We start from the raw sequence: 19,442 nt of genomic DNA, 5'->3' as shown, positions 1-19,442 counted from the left end.
TTTTTTTCTGATCAGTTCTTTCCAACTGAACAATCTTTCTCTATCATTCTCTAGCTCATTCTTAAATTCTAATATTTCAGTTTTGGGAAACCTTTTTAAAATAAAAAACTGTATCTATATCTTGTTGGATTGGTGAGGGAGTGAGTTGCTTATAATAGTTTATTCTAATATTTTTCACTGTAAAATGATAATTTAGGTAGTACCCATGTCCTAGTTTTGTAACCTTATGTTATCCTTGACTCCTCACTCTTCCTTATCCCAGTTTAGTCAGTCTCCACATCTCCCTGTTTCTCCCCCTTAATATTTCTCTTGTCTCCCAGTCACCACCTTCATTCATCATTTCTCTCCTAAATCCATGATGTGAAACCCAAGTAGAACATGAATTAACCATATTGGTGTGGTATTGCTTTTGTATTTATTTTAACCATTTCCCATTTACCTTTTAGTCTAGTTCTGTAGGTAGGAGAAGAGTCATCTACTTAAACATCTTGGGCAAAGGTCACACATAGTGAGTCAATGGCAGAAATCAGACTAGAACCAGACCCTCCCAGCTCCCAAACCCAGTGCTTTTCCCAGAGCATAATCAGATTGTTTCCTGGAAACTGTTCTCACGAAAGTTACCGGTGCTCTCTTAATTACCAAATTCATTACTTTTTTCTCAGTCCTAATTCCTCATGACCTCTGCATAGTCTAATACTGTCAGTCACTCTCTGCTCCTTGTCACACTCTTCTCTCTATGTTTCCGTGACATGGTCTTTCCTGGTTCTCCTACCCTTCTAACTGTTCCTTCTCTGACTTTGCTGGATCTTTATCCAGCACAATCCATGGGTCTCCCTCAACATTCTGTCCTGGTTCATTTTCTCTTTTCCTTTTATACTGGGCATGGAGAACTAGTGGTCTTGAGGCCACGTGTGGCCCTCTAGGTCCTCAAGTATGGCCTTTAACTGAATCCAAACTTCACAGAACAAATCCCCTTAATAAAAGGATTTGTTCTGTAAAACTTGGATGTGGTCAAAAGGCCATGCTTGAGAACCTAGAGGGTCACATGTGGCCTCGAGGTTGCAGGTTCCCCACCCCTGCTCTATACTATTTTTTATTTCATCAACTCCCAAGGTTTCTATTATTATTTCTATACAGATGATACTCAGATCTACCGTGTTTCCCCGATAATAAGACACTGTCTTATTAATTTTTTGGACAGAAAAACACCAGAGGGCTTATTTTAATGAGCATTGACAGCAATTTTAATAAACAGTAAATGTGAACAAAAAAATGTACCTTTATTCAATAAGCAAATCACTGGGGAAGAACAGGATGACGTGCTCACTGCTGCAGCTCTGATTGGATGCAGCTTGGAGCGCGGAGTGCGTTTCACCCGGGGGAGGGGGGGACAGTGCATACAGAGGGTACCGTAATGTAGCGTGTAGTGCAGGGGATCACCTTCACTACAGTAGCAATCTCAATAGGGCTTATTTTCGGGGGAGGGCTTATTTTAGAGGAATCTTACACAGTAAGGGGAGGGCTTATTTTCGGGGTAGGTCTTATTATCGGGGAAACACGGTACTTGTCTAACCCTAATGCCTCTCCCAACCTCTAGTTTCACATCTCTAATTCACATCTATTATTCATCTTGAATTGGTGTCCTGTAGACATTTAAAATTCAACATATCTAAAACTGAACTCATTATATTTCCTCTGAAACCTTTCTCTCTTCCTGACTTTCCCAATATTATTGAATGTACCACCTTCCTTCCAGTCACCCAGGCATGTAACCTAGTTTTCATCTTCAATTCTTCATCTCCTCCTCCCCACCCCCAATATCTAGTCAGTTACCATGTCCTGACTTCTTCCTTTTTTTGTAGCCTTTCTTACATATGCTACCTTTGCTCTGACACTCCCATCCCCTCATGCAGTCCTTAATCATTTGATAGGATTTTTGTGAAGATCAAATGAAACAATGCCTTCTCATAGTATGCTCTTAATAAATGCTTGTTCCCTCTCTCCCCTCCCTTCTTTCCCCTCATGCCTGGACTATTTCAGTAGCCTGCAGGCTGATCTCCCAGTCTCAAGTCTCTTCCTGCTCTGATCCATCATCCTCTAGTCAGTTGTCAAGTCAGTCTTCCTATAAAGCACAGCTGAGTGTGACAGCCTTCCCCCATCCCCCACCCTCATCCCCCTAGATCAATTCATTTAGCTCTAGTGACTCCCTATTGACTCCAGGATCAAATACCAGTTTCTGTTTGGATTTTAAAGCCATTTACAGGATGGCCCCTTCTTACCTTTCTACCCTTCTTAAACTTGTATTTACTTCCACACACTGCAATTCAGTGACACATAGCCTCTTTGCCTTTCTTTGCACAAGACACCCCATCTCTAATTCTGTGTTTTCATTGGTTTCTTTCTATTTTTCCCTCTTGCTTCCCTCCCAATGCGTAGAACTCTCCTTCCTTATTTTCACCTCTTGGCTTCCTTGGCTACCTTCAAGTCTTAGCTAAAGCTCTGCCTTTTGCAAGAGCCCTTTCCTTTTTTTCCTTAATCTTATTGTCTTCTCTTTAAGACTATCCCCAATTTATCTTATTTATATGCAGTTACTTACATGTGGTCTCCCTTATTAGAATGTGTGCTTCTTGAGAGCTGTCACTGTTTTTCCCCCTTTGTATCTTAAGTATTTATCACATGATGTGCCAGCTGGCACATCATAGGTGCTTAATTAATGTTGTTTGACTGACTTCTAGATGGTAAGTTTACAAACATCTTTAAAACATCTCTGATTCTCCTATCTGGTAATTCCTGTGTGTGTTTGGAGTATAGTGGTTAACTAAAATGATCTTCAGTTCCTGTTTGAGGAAAGATTTCAGTAGAGAAGATAAACAAATGGTGAATTGTTTGGAAACTAGAATGAAAGGGTGAATGTAGTAATATTTTTTAACATAGAAAGAGAATTAAAAAGAGGTATTAATTCCTCAGGGACAAAATACATGTATATATAGAAAGATGGAAGGCAGCTCTTAGTGGGAACAGCTTAGATTTGAAGCTATTGTCATAATCTAGTAGAAAGCAACCAAATTATAAAGTAGAGTGGTGAATCCACCCTAAATAGAACAAAAGGGTCTTCATATCAAGGGTAACTTTATAGGACCAGAGGTGAACCCCAGAGGTGAAAGGGATCACAAAAGATACCTAATCCAACCTGTGCTTGAACAGAAATTTCCTCTGTAACATACCAGACTTTGTTTGCAGCTCTCTTGTGAGGGAGACCGTTAGGTTTTCTTTACCGCAAAACCAAATCTCTCTTTTCTCTCTCTCCCACTTTTCTTTTAAGTCTCCCTTCCCTTCATACCTCCCTCCTCCCTTCCCCTTCTCTTCCTTCCTTTTTCTTCCTTCCCTCCTGTCTTCTCTCCTCTCTCCCTCCCGTCCCTTCATTCTCTTCCCCCTCCCTCTCTTTTCTCTCTTCCTCCTTCATTCCCTCTCTTCCCCAATTTGCAGTTTATGAAACTGGGTTCGAAAAAGTTAGTGATACTTTCTCAGTTCCGGGATTTGAATCCAGGTCCTATGACTCTAGATCTAGCACTATATTGCCTCCCTTCAAATATTTGAAAGGCTATAATCCTGGAAGTCAGAAGTGTCCTCTTACCTTTCCTGTACACTGTCCAGCCTTCTGGTGGTCAAGAGTTAAATTTCCTATGTCTTGGATATCGACTTTAATACACTATGAACTCTTCAGTGGGTTACCCCCAGTTTTGTCTAGCTAACTTTCTTTTTCACTCCTACTTTTCTGGTTTTTAAAAAATGTTATTTATTGATTTTTCGTTTTCAACATTAATTTTCACAAGATTTTGATTTACAAATTTTCTCCCCATTTTTCCCCTACCCCCACCCCAAGATAGCAAGCCTACTGAATACCCCTTTCCCCAGTCTGCTCTCTCTTATACTCTCCCCCATTCCCTCTTAGCTTTCTGGTAGGACAAGATGGATTTCGATATCCCAGTGTCTGTATATCTTATTTCCCAGTTCTATGTAAAAAAACAATTTTTTTTAACATTTGTTTTTAAAATTTTGATTTCCTGATTCTTTCCCATCTTCCCTCCTCACCCACCCCCACTGGGAAGACAAGGTTCAATATAGGTTGCACATGTGTAGTTACGCAAAACGTTTCCATAGTAGTTATATTGTGAAAGACTAACTATATTTCCCTCCATCCTATCCCAACTCCCCACTTACTCTGTTTTCTACTTTGACCCTGTCCCTTTTCAAAAGTGTATGCTTCTAATTACCTTCTCCCCCAATCTGTCCTCCCTTCTGTCATTGCCCCTCTTGGCCCCACCCCCCTATTTTCCTGTAGGGTAAGATAGCCAATTGAGGGTGTATGTTATTCCCTCCTTAAGCCAAATTCAGTGAGGGTAAGGTTGACCCATTCCCTTTTACCTTCCTGCTCTTCCCCTCCATTGTAACAGTTTTCTCTTGCCTCTTTCATATAAGTTAATTTACCCTATTCTATCTCTCCCTTCCTCCTTCTCTCATTATATCCTCTCACCTTCTGATTTTATTTTTTAGATATCATCCCTTCCTATTCAACTCATCCTGTTCCCTCTGTCTGAGTATACATGTACACACATATACACATACTCACATATGTATTCATACACACATACACCCTCCTATACATATATATGTTTGTGTGTGTGTGTATATATTCCCTTCAACTATCCTCTTACTGAGAAAAGTCTCATGAGTTACAATTATCGTTTTTCCATATAAGAATGTAAATAGTTGAACTTTAATAAGTTCTTTATGATTCCTTTTTCCTGTTTATATTCTCATGCTTCTCTTGCCTCTTGTATTTGAAAGTCAAATTTTCTGTTCAGTTCTGTTTTTTTTCATCAAGAATGCTTAAAAATCTTCTGTTTCGTTGAATGACCATATTTTCCCCTGAGCATTATACTTAGTTTTGCTAGGTAGGTAATTCTTGGTTATAGTCCTAGCTCCTTTGACCTTTGGAGTATCGTATTCCAAGCCCTTTGATCCCTTAATGTAGAAGCTGCTAGGTCTTGTGTTATACTGTTTGTGTTGCCACAATACTCAAATTTTTTCTTCCTGACAGCTTGTAATAGTTTCTCCTTGTCCTGAGAGCTCTGGAATCTGGCTATGATAGTCCTAGGAGTTTTCTTTTTCAGATCTTTTTCAAGAGGTGAGCAGTGAATTTTTCAATTTCTGTTTTGCCCTCTGGTTCTAGAATATCAGGGCAATTTTCCTTGAGAATTTCTTAAAGGATGATTTCTAGGTTCTTTTTTTATCATGGCTTTCAGGTAGTCCAATAATTTTTAAATTATCTCTCCTGGATCTATTTTCCAGGTCAGTGGTTTTTCCAATGGGATATTTCCCATTGCCTTCTATTTTTTCATTTGTTTGTATCAGTTTTATAGTATCTTGATTTTTCATAAAGTCATTAGCTTTCATTTGCTCCTGTCTAATTTTGAAGGAATTATTCTCTTCAGTGAGTTTTTGAAATTCCTTTTCCATCTGGGCAATTTGGCTTTTTAAGACATTCTTCTCCTCATTGTCTTTTTGGGCCTTTTTTGCCATTTGAGTTAGTCTATTTTTTAAGGTGTTATCTTCTTCAGTATTTTTTGGGGTCTCCTTTAGCAGGCTGTTGACTCTCTTTTCATGATTTTCTTGCATCATTCTCATTTCTCTTCCCAGTTTTTCCTCCACTTCTCTTACTTGATTTTCAAAATCCTTCTTGAGCTTCTCCATGGCCTTTAACTAGTTCATATTTTTCTTGGAGGCTTTTGATGCAGGAGTTCTGACTCCGTTGTCTTCCTCTCTCTCTATGCCTTGATCCTTTTTGTCCCCCCAAAATGGTTCTGTGGTCTGATTGCGCTTCCTTTACTTGCTCCTCTTGCTAGCTAACTATTTGACTTTTGAGCTCTTTGCCACTCTGCTTTCAGAGTGGAGAGAGCTTTGTCCCAAATTGCTAGGGTTTTTGCAGATGGTGTCAGATGTCTGAGGAGGGTGCCTTCTCTACAGCCACCACAAGCTCTGACACACTGGCGTTTCTCACCCCATGAGTTCCCCCCAAGACAGTGACCCAGATCCAAGCAGGTCAAAGCAATAGTGATTGCCCTCTGAATGGTTGCTTGTTCCCCCTTTGATATACAGGCCAGGAGCTCTTGTGGCAGCTACACGGGTGCCGCACTTCTACTACCTCTCATCCCAGACACAGGCGCCAGACCACTCTCCGCAGTCATCCAGTTCCAACAGAGTTCCTCCCACACGGGCTAGCTCATGTGGGACTGCACTCAGCTCCCAGTTTGGGGCAATAGACCCTTCCTATTGATCTGCCAGGTTGCCTTCACTGGGAGATTTGTTTCTCTCTGTCAGTTTGTGGATTCTGTGGAGCTAAAATTTGGTTAGAGTCTTATTTTACAGGTATTGGAGGTGGTTGGAGTGGGAGCACAGGGAGTTTCCTGCTTCTACTTGGCCATCTTTGCTCCACCCCGTACTTTTCTGTTTTTGTGCAAAAAAACCACACCACCAACATGAGCATTTTCATGCATAGAGCAGCACACAAAAATTCTCTTCCATAAGAAATTGTGAATTTCATTTTCACATAATTTGCTTTAAACTATATATAATAAATTCTATGTGTTACTTGCTTGTCTGTGCATCCTTCTGAACTTCCATGAATTCCCTGTACATTTAATAAAATGTTTCAGTGACTGCTTTTTCTTTCCTTTCTCCCCTCCCCTCCCCTCTCTTCCTATCTCGTCTTTCTTTTGTATTATGATTGCTAACTTCTCCAACACTCTGACATATCTTTCTCCCAATTAAGTGAAAAAGAATGAAAGGGAGGGTGGGGAAACCACACAGCTTTGTAACAAATTAACATAGATCTAGCAAAATTATCTACTCAATGACCATGTCTAAAAATATGTGTCTGTACCTAGCATCCACTATCTCTTTGTCTAGGTAATGTGTTTCATCATAGGACCTTTGGAGATATTTGTTGGTTATTGCTTTGATCAGAGTTTTTAAGTCTTTCAAAGTTGGTTTTATTTACAATGTTATTATCTTACTATAAATTGTTCTTCTCTTTCTTCCCACTTTGTTCTGTCAATTCATACTACTCAGGATTCTCTGAAATCATCTTTGTTCTTTCTTACAGCATAGTGATTTTCCATTTCATTTATATACCATAGTTTGTTTAGCCATTCCCTAGTTATCTAAGAGCCAATCCAAGAAACCCCTTTAGACTATAATTTCTAGGTTTTTTTCTTTTTCTTTAACCCTCTCTTTTATTTCTTCCTTTAGGAAAAGGAAGTTTTGTTTTGTTTGGAACTGTTACCTTCTTAGTATTATCTTACTTTTTTACCTCACCCTGCCCTATTCCCTCTTGTTCTAATGTATTTTCCACACCATCCTGTTTTGGGGTGTATTCTACCGTCCTTTGTCTGCCTCAGACATGGAATTCTGATGCCCGCCTCCCCAAATCCTTTTACTATATTTGTATACTTTGAAAAATAATGAGTTCTGTCCCTATCTTCTTTCTTTCTACACTAGTATATTCCTCCTTTTTACTTCCTGTCTTCAAACCCTCAGGAAAGAAAAAATCTGTTATTAGGATGTCTGTTTTTCTTATTTAACATCCTCAGTTCTCTTTAAAAACATTAAAGTTCTGAAAAGACATTTGTTTCTTCACTCCCATTAGCATTGCTTCATTATTTATCTCCTTCAGATTGCTCAAATAAATTTATTTTTCTAGGTTTCTCTAAACTCAGTTCTTTGTACTCCAGAGTTTTTATTCAGTTTTGCACTTTAATCAGAAATGCTTGAGAGGCCCCTTATTCCATTAAACGCCCATTCCCCCCTATAGAATTGTATTCAGATTTATAGGGTAAGATATTATTGGTTATAAGCTTTTCCCTTGTGTAGTATTTTATTCCAAGATCTCCTCTCACTTCAGGCATATGCTGCCAGGTCTTATATTATTCAGATTGTGGATTTCTTGATGCTTGAACTCCTCATTTCTGGGTGCTTTCACTATTTCTTCTTTGTTATCTGAACTTTGGGTTTTGATCATGACATTTCTGGGACCTTTATTTTTGGAGTTCTTTTTAGGAGGTAATTAGTGGATTCTTTTTTCCTTTACTTTTTTACTCCTCGGTTCTGATACATCTGGGCAGTTTTCATTAATAATTTCTTGAAATGTAGAAGCCAGCTTTTTAAAAATTATGGTTTTTAGAGCGTCAATGACTCTTAAATAATCTCTTCTTGATTTGTTTTCCAGGTTAGTTTTTCATATTGGTATAAATTTTCATATATTTTTTCAATGTTTTTTGTTTTAGTTTTATATGCTCTTTCATGGCATTATTGATTTGTGTTTGAAATCTTCTAGTTTTTAGAGTGTCCATTTCTTAGAATTAGATTTGCAATAATTTTTGATGCTGGTTTGTGTTTTATTTTGATTTACTCATCTCTCTGACTTTATGCCAGAACTAATCTCTGCCCCATGCTGCACTTTTGGGTGAGGTAGTCGACCCAGCTTTATTTGATCCTGAGTTCTTGCATTGACCTCTGTCTCCCAAAGTTAGGTTCCTTTTGATTCTTTAGATTTCATAACTCTTTTTTCTTGGCCTTCTTGGTCATTTCAGGACAGAGTGGTAGAGACCTCAACATCCCTGCGCATGGTGGACAAGTCCTTGTCTGAGGGTTCTAGTATCACTGTGCCTCTCTGGACTTTCTTAGGGGAGCACTGTTGCTGCTTCCAAACAAGAGCCTTGCGGACTTCATGTTCCATTGCATTTGTGTTTACTTTGCTTAAGTGTCCCTCTCTCCTATTGTTCCGACTTTTTATGAAGTTCTGGGGTGGGAAAAGTCACTATAGGTTCTTATTGGACTTTTTGATCATTATTCTGTCTGGTCCAAACTTCAGTGTTTTCTTATAATAGGTGTGAGGGAGCCAGGCAATTATATTTACAGGAAGTCCCACGTTGCCTCTCAAATAGAAGATGATTTCTTAGTTTTCTTCCACCATAAAATCTGGCAAATAACTTGTCCTCTCCTCTGCTTCAGAAAAATATTTGAAATACATATAAAGTGTTTCTTGTTTGTTTACAACTTGTTGATTTACTATGTTTAGTTTTATGTCGTTTTTTATGTTCTTATAGTTTTGTGTGTGTTGTTGCATCCTTATTACATGATCTTCCTCACTGAAGTCATCTGTTTTTGGTTATGAGCTCTTAGAGGACAGTGTCCATCCATGTCTTTGTAATTTGCTTTCCATAGACTATAGGAGTGTTAAAATGAGGTAGACACTTAGTAAATGCCATTTGATAAAGATAATGAGGAAATATTCATTAATAACCACGTTATTAACCTTCATGACAGATCTTTTTTAAATTACTCATATAAATGAAAAATCACATGCCTTCTTTTCATTTTTAAATTAATTAGTTGATTTTAGCAGTACCATCTAGGTCTCAAGACTATCTGGGAACCTTTATTTCTCCTCTGCTGGGTTGGTAATCAGAAGACCTAGGTTAGTTAGTTAAGAAATGTGAGCTCAGGCAGATCACTTCATCATTGTTTTTTGTTTTACTTCACCTCTTTCTCTTTTATCTCTTCATCTCTAAAAATGGTAATAATACTTGTAAACTACCTACATTGCACTGATGGGTGCTGAGTATTCATTCACTTAACAAAATATTCATGTGCTTATTTTATGAAGAGCTGAATACCGGGGGGGGGGGCGCTGAGGGGGAGGAAATGAGACAAGACCCCATCCTCAGGAAGTTCTGAGTGTATTAGAAAAAGAAAATACAGATAATCATAATCTACCATCATTACATCACAGTCAGTGAGTAAGGCCTGATGTGCTCACTAAGTACCAGGCCCTAGGCTCAAAGCTGGAGATGCAAAGACAAGAATGAAAATATCCCAGCCCTTAAGAAGCTTACATTCTAATGGGAGAAATGACCTATACTTATATAAGTATATATAATATGTCCACATACTATATATAAATTATGTTACAAATAAGTTATTAATATTATAAGTTTATCTACCCTATATGGTAGATTTAAGTAATTTATATATTAGTATAAACAAATTCAAGGAAGATTTGCAAGGAAGTTCTCTAGCATTTGGGAGAAAAGGAAAGATTTTATGTAGAAGATGATACTTGAGCTGAAACTTGGAGACCAGGGCTTTCAAGAGGCAGAGATAAAAAAGGATTGCTTCCAGGACTGGTGAGTAGCTAGTGCAAAAGCACAGAGATCAGACATGGAGCATCCTACAGGATCAGGGTCAGCTTGGGCCAGGATGGCTTCATGGCAGACTGTCAGAAGGGGCATAATTTTTAAGATGATTAGAAAGGGAGGAAGGGCGAGTGTATTTATGGGGCGTAGCCTTTTCCATAACTCTAATGCTGTGTTAGGCATTTTGTGAATATTTAATATTAAAGAAGGCAGCTGATACTTTTGTCCTAGGTCTTCTGTCTGTTCCTTCTCTATAGACAGGCTTGACTTGTTAACTTTTAGATTCATTGTAAAACAAATAATTACAAGAAACAAAGTGCCAAGTGACATCTAGAAAGAGTGGGGGAGATTTCGTGGATGATATGGTATTTGATACAGTTTTTAAAGGAAGAGTAGGAATTCAGTAGGAGTTAGAGGGATGAAGGGGGAAATGGCAGGTTTAGGTACCCAATTAACCAAAAATACAGAATCGGGAGAATATAGGGTTGTATTTGAGGGTCAGAGAGTAGTCCAGCTTGTGAATGAAGTATTGTGCATAGAAAGGAGTAATGTGGCATAAGGAAAAGTAGGGTGGCAATAAATTGTGGAGGCCCTTAAATGTCTAGTAAATGGTTGAAGTGTACTCAGTCGACAACAGTAAGGCACTGAATATTTTTGAGTAGAGTGATAAATGGTGTGAAGGGATGTTGAGGTACTTAACCTGGGGTCCATGACCTTTTAAAAAATTATTTTAATATTTTAAAAAGTTTTGATAATTGCATTTCAATTTAATTTGTTCTTTGGTAATCTGTTTTATTTTAGGTATTTAAAAACGTTATTTTGAGAAAGGGCACAGAACTTCATACCACAGCCAAAAGCAGTATATGATAAAAAAAAAAGATGAAGAAACCCATGGTATAGAGGGAGGAAAGAGAGGGAGAAGCAAGACCACTTAGGGGATTGTTAAAGTAGTTTTAGAGATGTAATAGTGAGGGCCTTTGTGAATGTGGGGGAAGTCAAAATAGAGTGGAGAAGACAGTGTCAACATGTTGTGGAGCTGGAATCTAAAATAGTTGGTAACTGAATATGAGAAGTAAATGAAAGATGAGTCCAGTTTTGAACATGGGAGATAGATTTAAGAATGATCTACATGGGGGCAGCTAGGTGGCGCAGTGAGCAAAGCGCCAGCCCCAGAGTCAGGAGGACCCGAGTTCGGTTCCGGCCTCAGACGCTTAGCGCGCGCGCGCACGCACGCGCGCGCACACACACACACACACACAAACTAGCCGTGTAACCTTGGGCAAGTTACTTAACCCTAATTGCCCTCCAGAAGGCAAAAAAAAAAAAGAATGATCTACATGGAAGTTGATAGTTAAAGTGACTAGAGTGAATAAACTTGTTAAAGAGGAGGGGGAAAAGAGGCCAATCAGGAATAGACCCTTGCAGAACATCTGCTTCAGGTAAGTAGGCAGACAATAAGGAACCAGCAAGGGAAGTAATTAGAGCAATAGAAGGAGTATAATTATAAAGTACCATGTAAATGTCACTTATTAGTATTATATGTGATACTTGGTATTAAATAGCAACTAGTGATATAAAATGGTCTAACTATAGTGGGTTTATGCTTCCTTAATGGAGATCTTACTTTTTTTTTTTTTAATAAAGCAATTGGGGTTAAGTAACTTGCCCAAGGTTACAGGGCCAGTTTTTTTGTGTGGGTGTTAAGTATCTGAGGCCAGAACCAATTCCGGGTCCTCCTGACTCCAGCGCCGGCACTCTTACTCAAGATCTTACTTTCTGTATGGAGTGTACCTTTTATCATAACCCCTAACACTACACCAGCTATTTTATGAGTACTTAATATTAAATAATACATTTATCCTTCTAGATCTTCCATCTACTCCTTCACAGTAGATGTTCCTGACCTTTAGACTAATTTAAAAACTGAAACAAAATGGAAAAACATAAATGTAAACCTTGATCTATGTCTCACATATTGGACATTGGTTGTATAGTCATCCTCAAACAGTCTGCCTTTCTCATAGCTTTTAGTTTGTATTTCTTGTTTGCTGTGGGAGAATCTTTTAATAATCAACTGTTCATATTACCTTTTCTATTTCTAACTGTAGTACCAGAAGAGAACATTGCAACTATGAAGTATGGAGCCCAGGTTGTGAAAGGCGAGCTGAAATCTGCCTTACTTGATGGTGATACACAAAATTATGATTTGGATCATGGATTTTCTAGGCATCCAATTGATGATGACTGCCGTTCAGGCATTGAGATTAAATTAGGGCAGCCGTCGATTATCAATCATATACGAATACTCCTGTGGGATCGTGATAGCCGGTAAGTGATAGTAGTGTGATTCAAAGGGGAATTGACTTTGTATTTTGATTACAATGACTTAATCTGTTAATGGCTTAAAGTTGTTTTGTTATGCTTAGATTTCCTATAATTTTTTAGAATTTTAAAACTTCATAGCTTAGTAACATTTCTGTTGAAACCCCTAGGAAGGAATTGGAAGGCATAGTTCACTTAACAGTTTATTCTGATTATTTAAAGGGATTTTATTTACCAGTCTGTCTTGCAGAATAGGAAGTTTTTCAAGACAGATGATAGACCAACAAATGCATGAAAGAATTAGGTGAAATTAGTCAGGTACTCCAACCACTGGAACACTGCATTGAAAGACCAGGCCTCGATCCAGTTCTCCCCATCCAAAAGCAAAAAAATAGTCACCCCAAACTAAAGAATAACTTGGCTCTCATTTTAGTTTAGGGAGACTTCAATACTGAAGAGCCCACCAAGTGCCATTTCTGTCAGTACTGCTTGGTGTGGCCTCGGAGTTTTCATGCCAGATAGTATGTGTACCATCCTGGCTCTGAATGAGTGGTGCTTGTATATTATGGCAGTGATGAGGGTTTCCTCCTAACTGGGAGAGGAAGAATTTTGGCCTGCTATTACATTCTAGGAGCGAGGCTTATATAAAATTAGGGCTAAACTAGCTCCTTGGTGCTTATATATAGGATCTCTCCAGCTTGTCCCCTTCTTGTTTTCTTCTGAATATATTGTTCCCTGGTCCCTTTCTTGCTAAATTTAGTTTAATGTTAATTAAGTGGGACATGTAGTACATTTTTGAGTGAACGTGAACTACTGAAAGGGGTATGAACCTTGAGGATTAAGGCCTTATTATCTTTGTAGTTCTTATGCTTGTCAAAACATTTATAAAACAATTCATTTTGTAGAAAAGCTCTTTTTGTTCAGAGGGAACTTAGCTTTGCTGTGTAGTCATCTAGGTCCCCTGTCATAGGAGTTGTGGTAGTTCTGACCAAAGGTAAAACATTCAGGATCCAGAACCAGAAAAACTCTTAGCACATATTGTAGAATTACAGCCTGAATTGCTGATAACCCAGAGAGGTTCAAGAAAAGGTTATAGCCAGTTTGTTGCTGTGTAGATAAAATGAACGGGAGTGAAGGGACAACAGAAAATTGCGTCACAAAATAAGCTGACCTTTCCTAGTCATGATTTTTGGCTACAGGCTGGTATTTACAGTTAGTTAAATCTTTCTGAGATCAGTCCCGTTGATATTGCAGTAGAAATAACACCACCTCACATTTAAATTTACCTTGGGGAAGAAAGGTACCAATAAGTACTGTGTGTTACAGGTGAGCAGTAGAGTTCCAGATAGCTTACTTGGAGAGAAGCTATTAAATATTACTGAGGATTATTAGCCTACAAATTTCAGTTTGTCCTCAGAATGCACTTGTATTATTTTTTTTCAGTAGTGTCAATTACTTCTCTACTCTTGGTTAGATATGGAGGGTGGTAGGGATATGGAAGATTGGAAGGATGTAGGGAAAAAGAAAATTCAAACCTAAAACTGAGATGAGAAACCATTTTGCATTGCCTCTGTTCCTAAGAGGGTGGGATTAGCTAAAGGAGAAAAAGACATCCCTCTCTTTATCTTGTGCCCTCCTTTTTTTGCTTGACTGTGCTAATCTGCTAATTTAGAACTTACTTTGGAAGTATGAAGGAAGCCAAGTTCTGTTTACAGAAGAAGCAAATAACTTGAAATGAACTTTCAGTGATGTGTGAAAAAATATAGTTAGTGAATAAATTGTTTTCTTTGATATTTATACAGTGATTTCTTTATACTTTCCCCCCTCCCTTCCAAAGGTCTTATTCCTACTACATTGAAGTGTCCATGGATGAACTAGATTGGATCAGAGTAATTGATCATTCAAAATACCTCTGTCGTTCTTGGCAAAAGCTGTATTTTCCTGCCCGGGTCTGCAGGTTAGTTTACATAGATTAATTGTGTGATTGAAATTTTACATGTATTGATTGGGTCCAGGTAAACTTAAAACACATGTGTAAACATTGACTTTCCAATCACACTTAGTTGTGAGAGGCAGATTTCATCCTTCCTTCTTATTATAAAAAGAAAACTTTTTCGTGGAATAAACTATTAGGCTTCATAAACAGGAAAACTTCTTGGGAAAAAGTGGAAAATTAATGAACATTAATGTCCAGAGATGGAACTATAAGTTTGGTATGTAAGTAGAATTATTCAAAAGACTTTATACTTCACATTAAATGGCAAGTAACAAAAAGCTTTCTAAATCCCATGCTATATCATAAAATCATAAGTATGTGATAAATGGGATGTGCATTTCCTTGAAAATCATAGGATACCAGTATGTTCAGAGAATGGCTTCACAAGACTTTTAAAGAGAAGGGGAAGGGAAAATCAAATGCTGCCTCAATTTTCTTTCTGGGCTTTTATGTTTCTTTAGGTGTAATTCATTTTTCCAAACTCCTGTAATGCTGCAAAATCCATATGAGGTAGTAAGGTTATAGGAAAAGAGGTGGCATAGCCTGAAAATACTATCTTAGATTTTTTTCAGAGGTAAGAGATTTGGGTCCTGACTTAAATTTTTTATTACTTGTTTCTAGGGTTTGAGAGCACTTCAGCTTATTTCCCTTACATGCTTTTTCATATAATGTAAGAGATGTTATGGATATGAATGAATATCCTCCTTACCTTTTGCCTCAACTCTGCCTGTTGCCTTTAATAGAACAGCTCCCAGGAGAGCACTGGGGAGAATCTTCTCCAATTTTCTTGTTTTCTTAAAGTCAGAGGAGATAGAAGATGAGAAGGATGGAGCTTTATAGAAAAAAAAGCAGGTGAAAGGGGAGGTACAGAAAGACAGCTACCCTAGTGGTCTCTTCTTTGATACCTGGCCTGGAAGCTTTCTCAACTACTCTATCTGGTTTCTTCATGGGAGGCCCCCTAGAGTATTGATTGCTTAGATACAACATGATCTTTGTCCACTTAAGTTTATCATGTGGTATGTAAGAGTAGGCCCTTACTTGGAACATTTATCAGGTACTAACTACTGTTACACTTTTCAGCATCTGATATATTAAAAGTTTCTGCCTACATGTCTTTTATTATGGGTGTGATTGGACATGGTCCTGTTGGATAAGGATCCTTGTGTAAAAATGAAGAAAATCAATTTTATTTCCCTACAGAGGGGTGAAAGTGTCTTTAGTCTGGCAGTTATTCTTTTATCAAAGGAATTTTGAATGGATTAAAATGGAAGACTAGAAATTGAGTGAAGATTATGTATACCAGAACTGCCTAGGGATGCTTTGTGAGTGACAAAGGGGGAATGAAACAGAGAATAAGATTTAGTTCGCATTGACTAGGGTTATTACACTTTGAGTGGGTTTTTAAAAAAAGGCATACATAATAACAGCTAAATTTATGTCTAATACTGATGGATAGATTTGTGTTTGTATTAAATTTGGGACTATGAAATGGTACATAGTAGGCACTAAATAAATAGTTGTTGAATTGAATTGAATCAAACCATACCAGTTTTGGGATGGTGGTGCTGACACCAGGATAGGGCCTGGGTTTTAGTGTTTGTCTGCTAGGAAATGACAGTTTTTTGTTAGTGAGACAAGCATCAGTATGAAAAATAATGCTACACTTTTCACTCATCTCTTACCATTTTTATCCTTGTTATAATTTTGGTCCTTTTTTCCTCTCTCATTGTCATCTTGTGGCTTTCTATTTCTTTGGTCTTCATGAATACCATACTATATTTTGTCATTGTTTAGCACGCACTCAATTCTGGCCTGTTTATCTAATCAAGAAAAAAATATAAAAGTCAAGGAAGAGTTCTTGAGATGGTATTTCAAGGTGTTTTTATTTCAAAGTGTCTAGGGGATAGAGTGGATGGAGTCAGAAAGACCCAACTTTGCTTCAGACACTAACTCTGTGACTCTAGCAAGTCATTTAACCTTCCAGCTTCAGTTCCTCATCTGTAAAATAGGAATAATAATAGGACTTACCTCATGGGGTTGTGGTGAGGATCAAATGAGGTAGTATGTAAAGTACTTTGTAGACTGTGCAGAATGCTATCAAGAATTACTTTCATATTGTATTGAATATGAACCAGTCATGAAGAAAAAGTAGATGCATACTAGCCTGAGTGCTGTACTGATAAGAAAACATTAAAAGAACCTGAGGAAGACCACTAGTACATTGGGTAGATAATCTCTAGAGGATATGCAAAAAGATATGAGCCAGAATTCCACAGGATGAAAAGCGTGATGATTTGGAATCTGTGCCAGTGGAGGGAGTACCTACACTATTGAGATCATAGATTTATCAAAGTGTTGAAGTATACAAGAAAGTGAAATTGCTTATGAGGCTAAATTATTGATATTGCATTACTTGATATGCTTGACCTTTTGTAATAGGTAGGAAATAATTTAACAGCATCTAAAATACTCAGAAATAACAGCTAAATTTAAGTCTATAATCCAAATAGTGTTCTTAAACTTGACTTTTTGTCATTATCATGGTGATCTCACAAACATTTTTAATGGAGACTATGTTTTGAATTTACCTCTTCCACTTTCTCTAATAAATCTTATACATCTTATTATTCCTTTATTATGTGTTTCCTTAGAATTTATGGACTTAATTTGCACAGTATTAATTAATGCTTATTTGTATATCACCATTACTCTTCAGTCTTTTTCTTATGCATTATGTATCTCTAACAAGGGTGTAAACTTTTTTTCTTTCTTTTTCTTGTTTTTGGTCTTTATTAATTTGTTTATTTTTAGTTTACAAGATTCATCACCACAATTCCTTGAGTTTCAAATTTTCTCTCCCTCCCTCCCTCCCCACCCATGGCGGCATACAATCAAGTATAGTGTCTGCAAATACTTTCACATTAGGCACCAGTCAGTTTATAAAGAAGGATTGTATCAGATGGAATGAACAATGGGAAAGAGGAAACAAAACCAAACAAGAAAAAGAAAAAGAGCAGGTAGTTTGCTTCCATCTGAGTTCAATCTCAGTTCTTTCTCTGGATGTAAACATCTCTCTCCATCATGAGTCTTCTGGGGTTGACTTATGACTCTGGATTGTTGAGAAGAGTCCAGTTTATCAAAGGTGGTCGTCACACATATGTTGTGTCTGTAATTGTGTACAAATTCCTCCTGGCTCTATTCTTCTCACTCAGCATCAGTTCGTATAAACCTCTCCAGGTAAATATGAAGTCCATCTGCTTCTCGTTTCTTATAGCACAGTAGTATTCCATAACATGCATATACCACAACTTGTTCAGTCATTCCCCAATTGATGGGCACCCCCTTAATTTCCAATTTTTTGCCACAACAAAAAGAGCTGCTAGAAATATTTTTGTACATATGGGTCTTTTTCCCACTTCTATGATCTCTTTGGGATATAACCCTAGGAGTGGTATTGCTGGGTCAAAGGATATGAAATTATTTATAGCCCTTTGGGGCATAATTCCAGATTGCTCTCCAGAATGGCTGGATCAGTTCACAACTCCATCAACAATGCATTAGTATTCCAGTTTGTCCACATATTCTCCAGCATTTGTCATTTTCCTGTTTTGTCATCTTAGCCAATCTAACTGGTGAGATGTGGTACCTCAGAGTTGTTTTGATTTGCATTTCTCTAATCAATAGTGATTCTTTCATATGCTTATAAATATCTTTAATTTCTTCCTCTGAAAATTTCCTGTTCATATCCTTTGACCATTTATCAATTGGGGAATGACTTGTATTCTTATAGATTTGACTCAGTTCTCTATATATTTTAGAAATGAGTCCTTTATCAGAGACATAGGTTGTAAAAATTCTTTCCCAATTTTCCATTTAAGGGTGTAAACTCTTTAAAGATAAGGAGTAAGTAGTCTAATTTTATTTACCCTCCACAGCACCTAATATGGCCCTGCACTCCATGGCTCCTCAAATATTAACAAGCAAGATTCAGGGTCTCAAGGAACTCTGTATAGTAGAAGAGCTTCAGATTGGTTTAACATTAACCCATAGTGATTTAAATAGCAACTCTTATTTGGTATAAACCAGTTCTGGAGAGTTATATAGTATTGTAAGTTCTTCTCTTTTGGAAGAGGGATTTGAGAGTGTAAGAAAAGGAAGTATGATTTTTGTATTTGTCCTTAAAAGGTAAGGTACATTTTTAATGAAAATTGGAAAGCAGGCTATTCCAGGCATTCCAAGATGAAAAGGGTACCACATATGGTATGGTGGAAGTTCCCTAGCCCATTCCTTCTCTGAATGGTGAGACTTCAGGCTAAAAAGAACATCCTCCATGTTTAAAGATCTCTAGGGAGGAAGATTCTATTCATGTATTCATTAACAACCCTTTACACTGAGGAAGTTGTTACTTATATGGCCTTCCTTCTTGCTATTTTGCATTTTGATAATCTGTTTATGTAACATTACCCACCGAAAAAAGGCCTATATTTCCATTTTCTCCTTACGGCCTTATTATTTTTCACTTTCTGACAGGTCTTGGTAAAATAATAAAGAGTATTTCAGTCAAAATTTTGCCTTGCCCATGGGGGAGGATTGCCATCTGTAGCAGCAAGCACCCCAAGCGTCCTCAGGGTTTGCAGCTACCACAGGTTCTTGGATCTGCTTTGTTAAAGGAAAGCAACTCAAAATGGGTTAACAAGCTTACTTTAATCAGTCAGACATATATCGTTTAAGGTATTGTTCAGGAGAAAAGGTCAGCACCCTGAACCTCAAAGTATACAGGCATAATTATCAAGACAGAAACATCAAGTAGACAGATTTCCAAACTGTCCAACCATTACATCCATACCCAGTCAACATCTGGGTTTCCA

The 19,442-nt window shown here is 37.7% G+C and overlaps 1 protein-coding gene across 4 annotated transcripts in view; it reads left to right on the top strand.

Moving 5' to 3' along the window:
• BTBD9 (BTB domain containing 9) overlaps window positions 1-19,442 on the top strand; it is a 503,538-nt gene that overhangs the window by 73,153 nt on the left and 410,943 nt on the right. For 3 of the 4 annotated variants that reach the window (XM_069073607.1, XM_069073606.1, XM_069073604.1), the window contains exons 5-6: window positions 12,365-12,584; window positions 14,416-14,535. In XM_069073607.1, coding sequence (XP_068929708.1) covers window positions 12,365-12,584; window positions 14,416-14,535 — 340 coding nt within the window. The remainder of the gene's footprint in view (window positions 1-12,364; window positions 12,585-14,415; window positions 14,536-19,442) is intronic. The other variant, XM_069073605.1, reaches the window with a different exon arrangement.

The sequence above is a fragment of the Petaurus breviceps genome, unplaced genomic scaffold (assembly GCF_028583685.1).
Source record: "Petaurus breviceps papuanus isolate PSGF00001 unplaced genomic scaffold, PetGlider_PUasm1.0 90865, whole genome shotgun sequence".
NCBI classification, from domain to species: domain Eukaryota; kingdom Metazoa; phylum Chordata; class Mammalia; order Diprotodontia; family Petauridae; genus Petaurus; species Petaurus breviceps.
The sequence above is the reverse complement of the archived record's forward strand: the minus strand, read 5'-3'. Positions and strand labels throughout refer to the sequence as shown.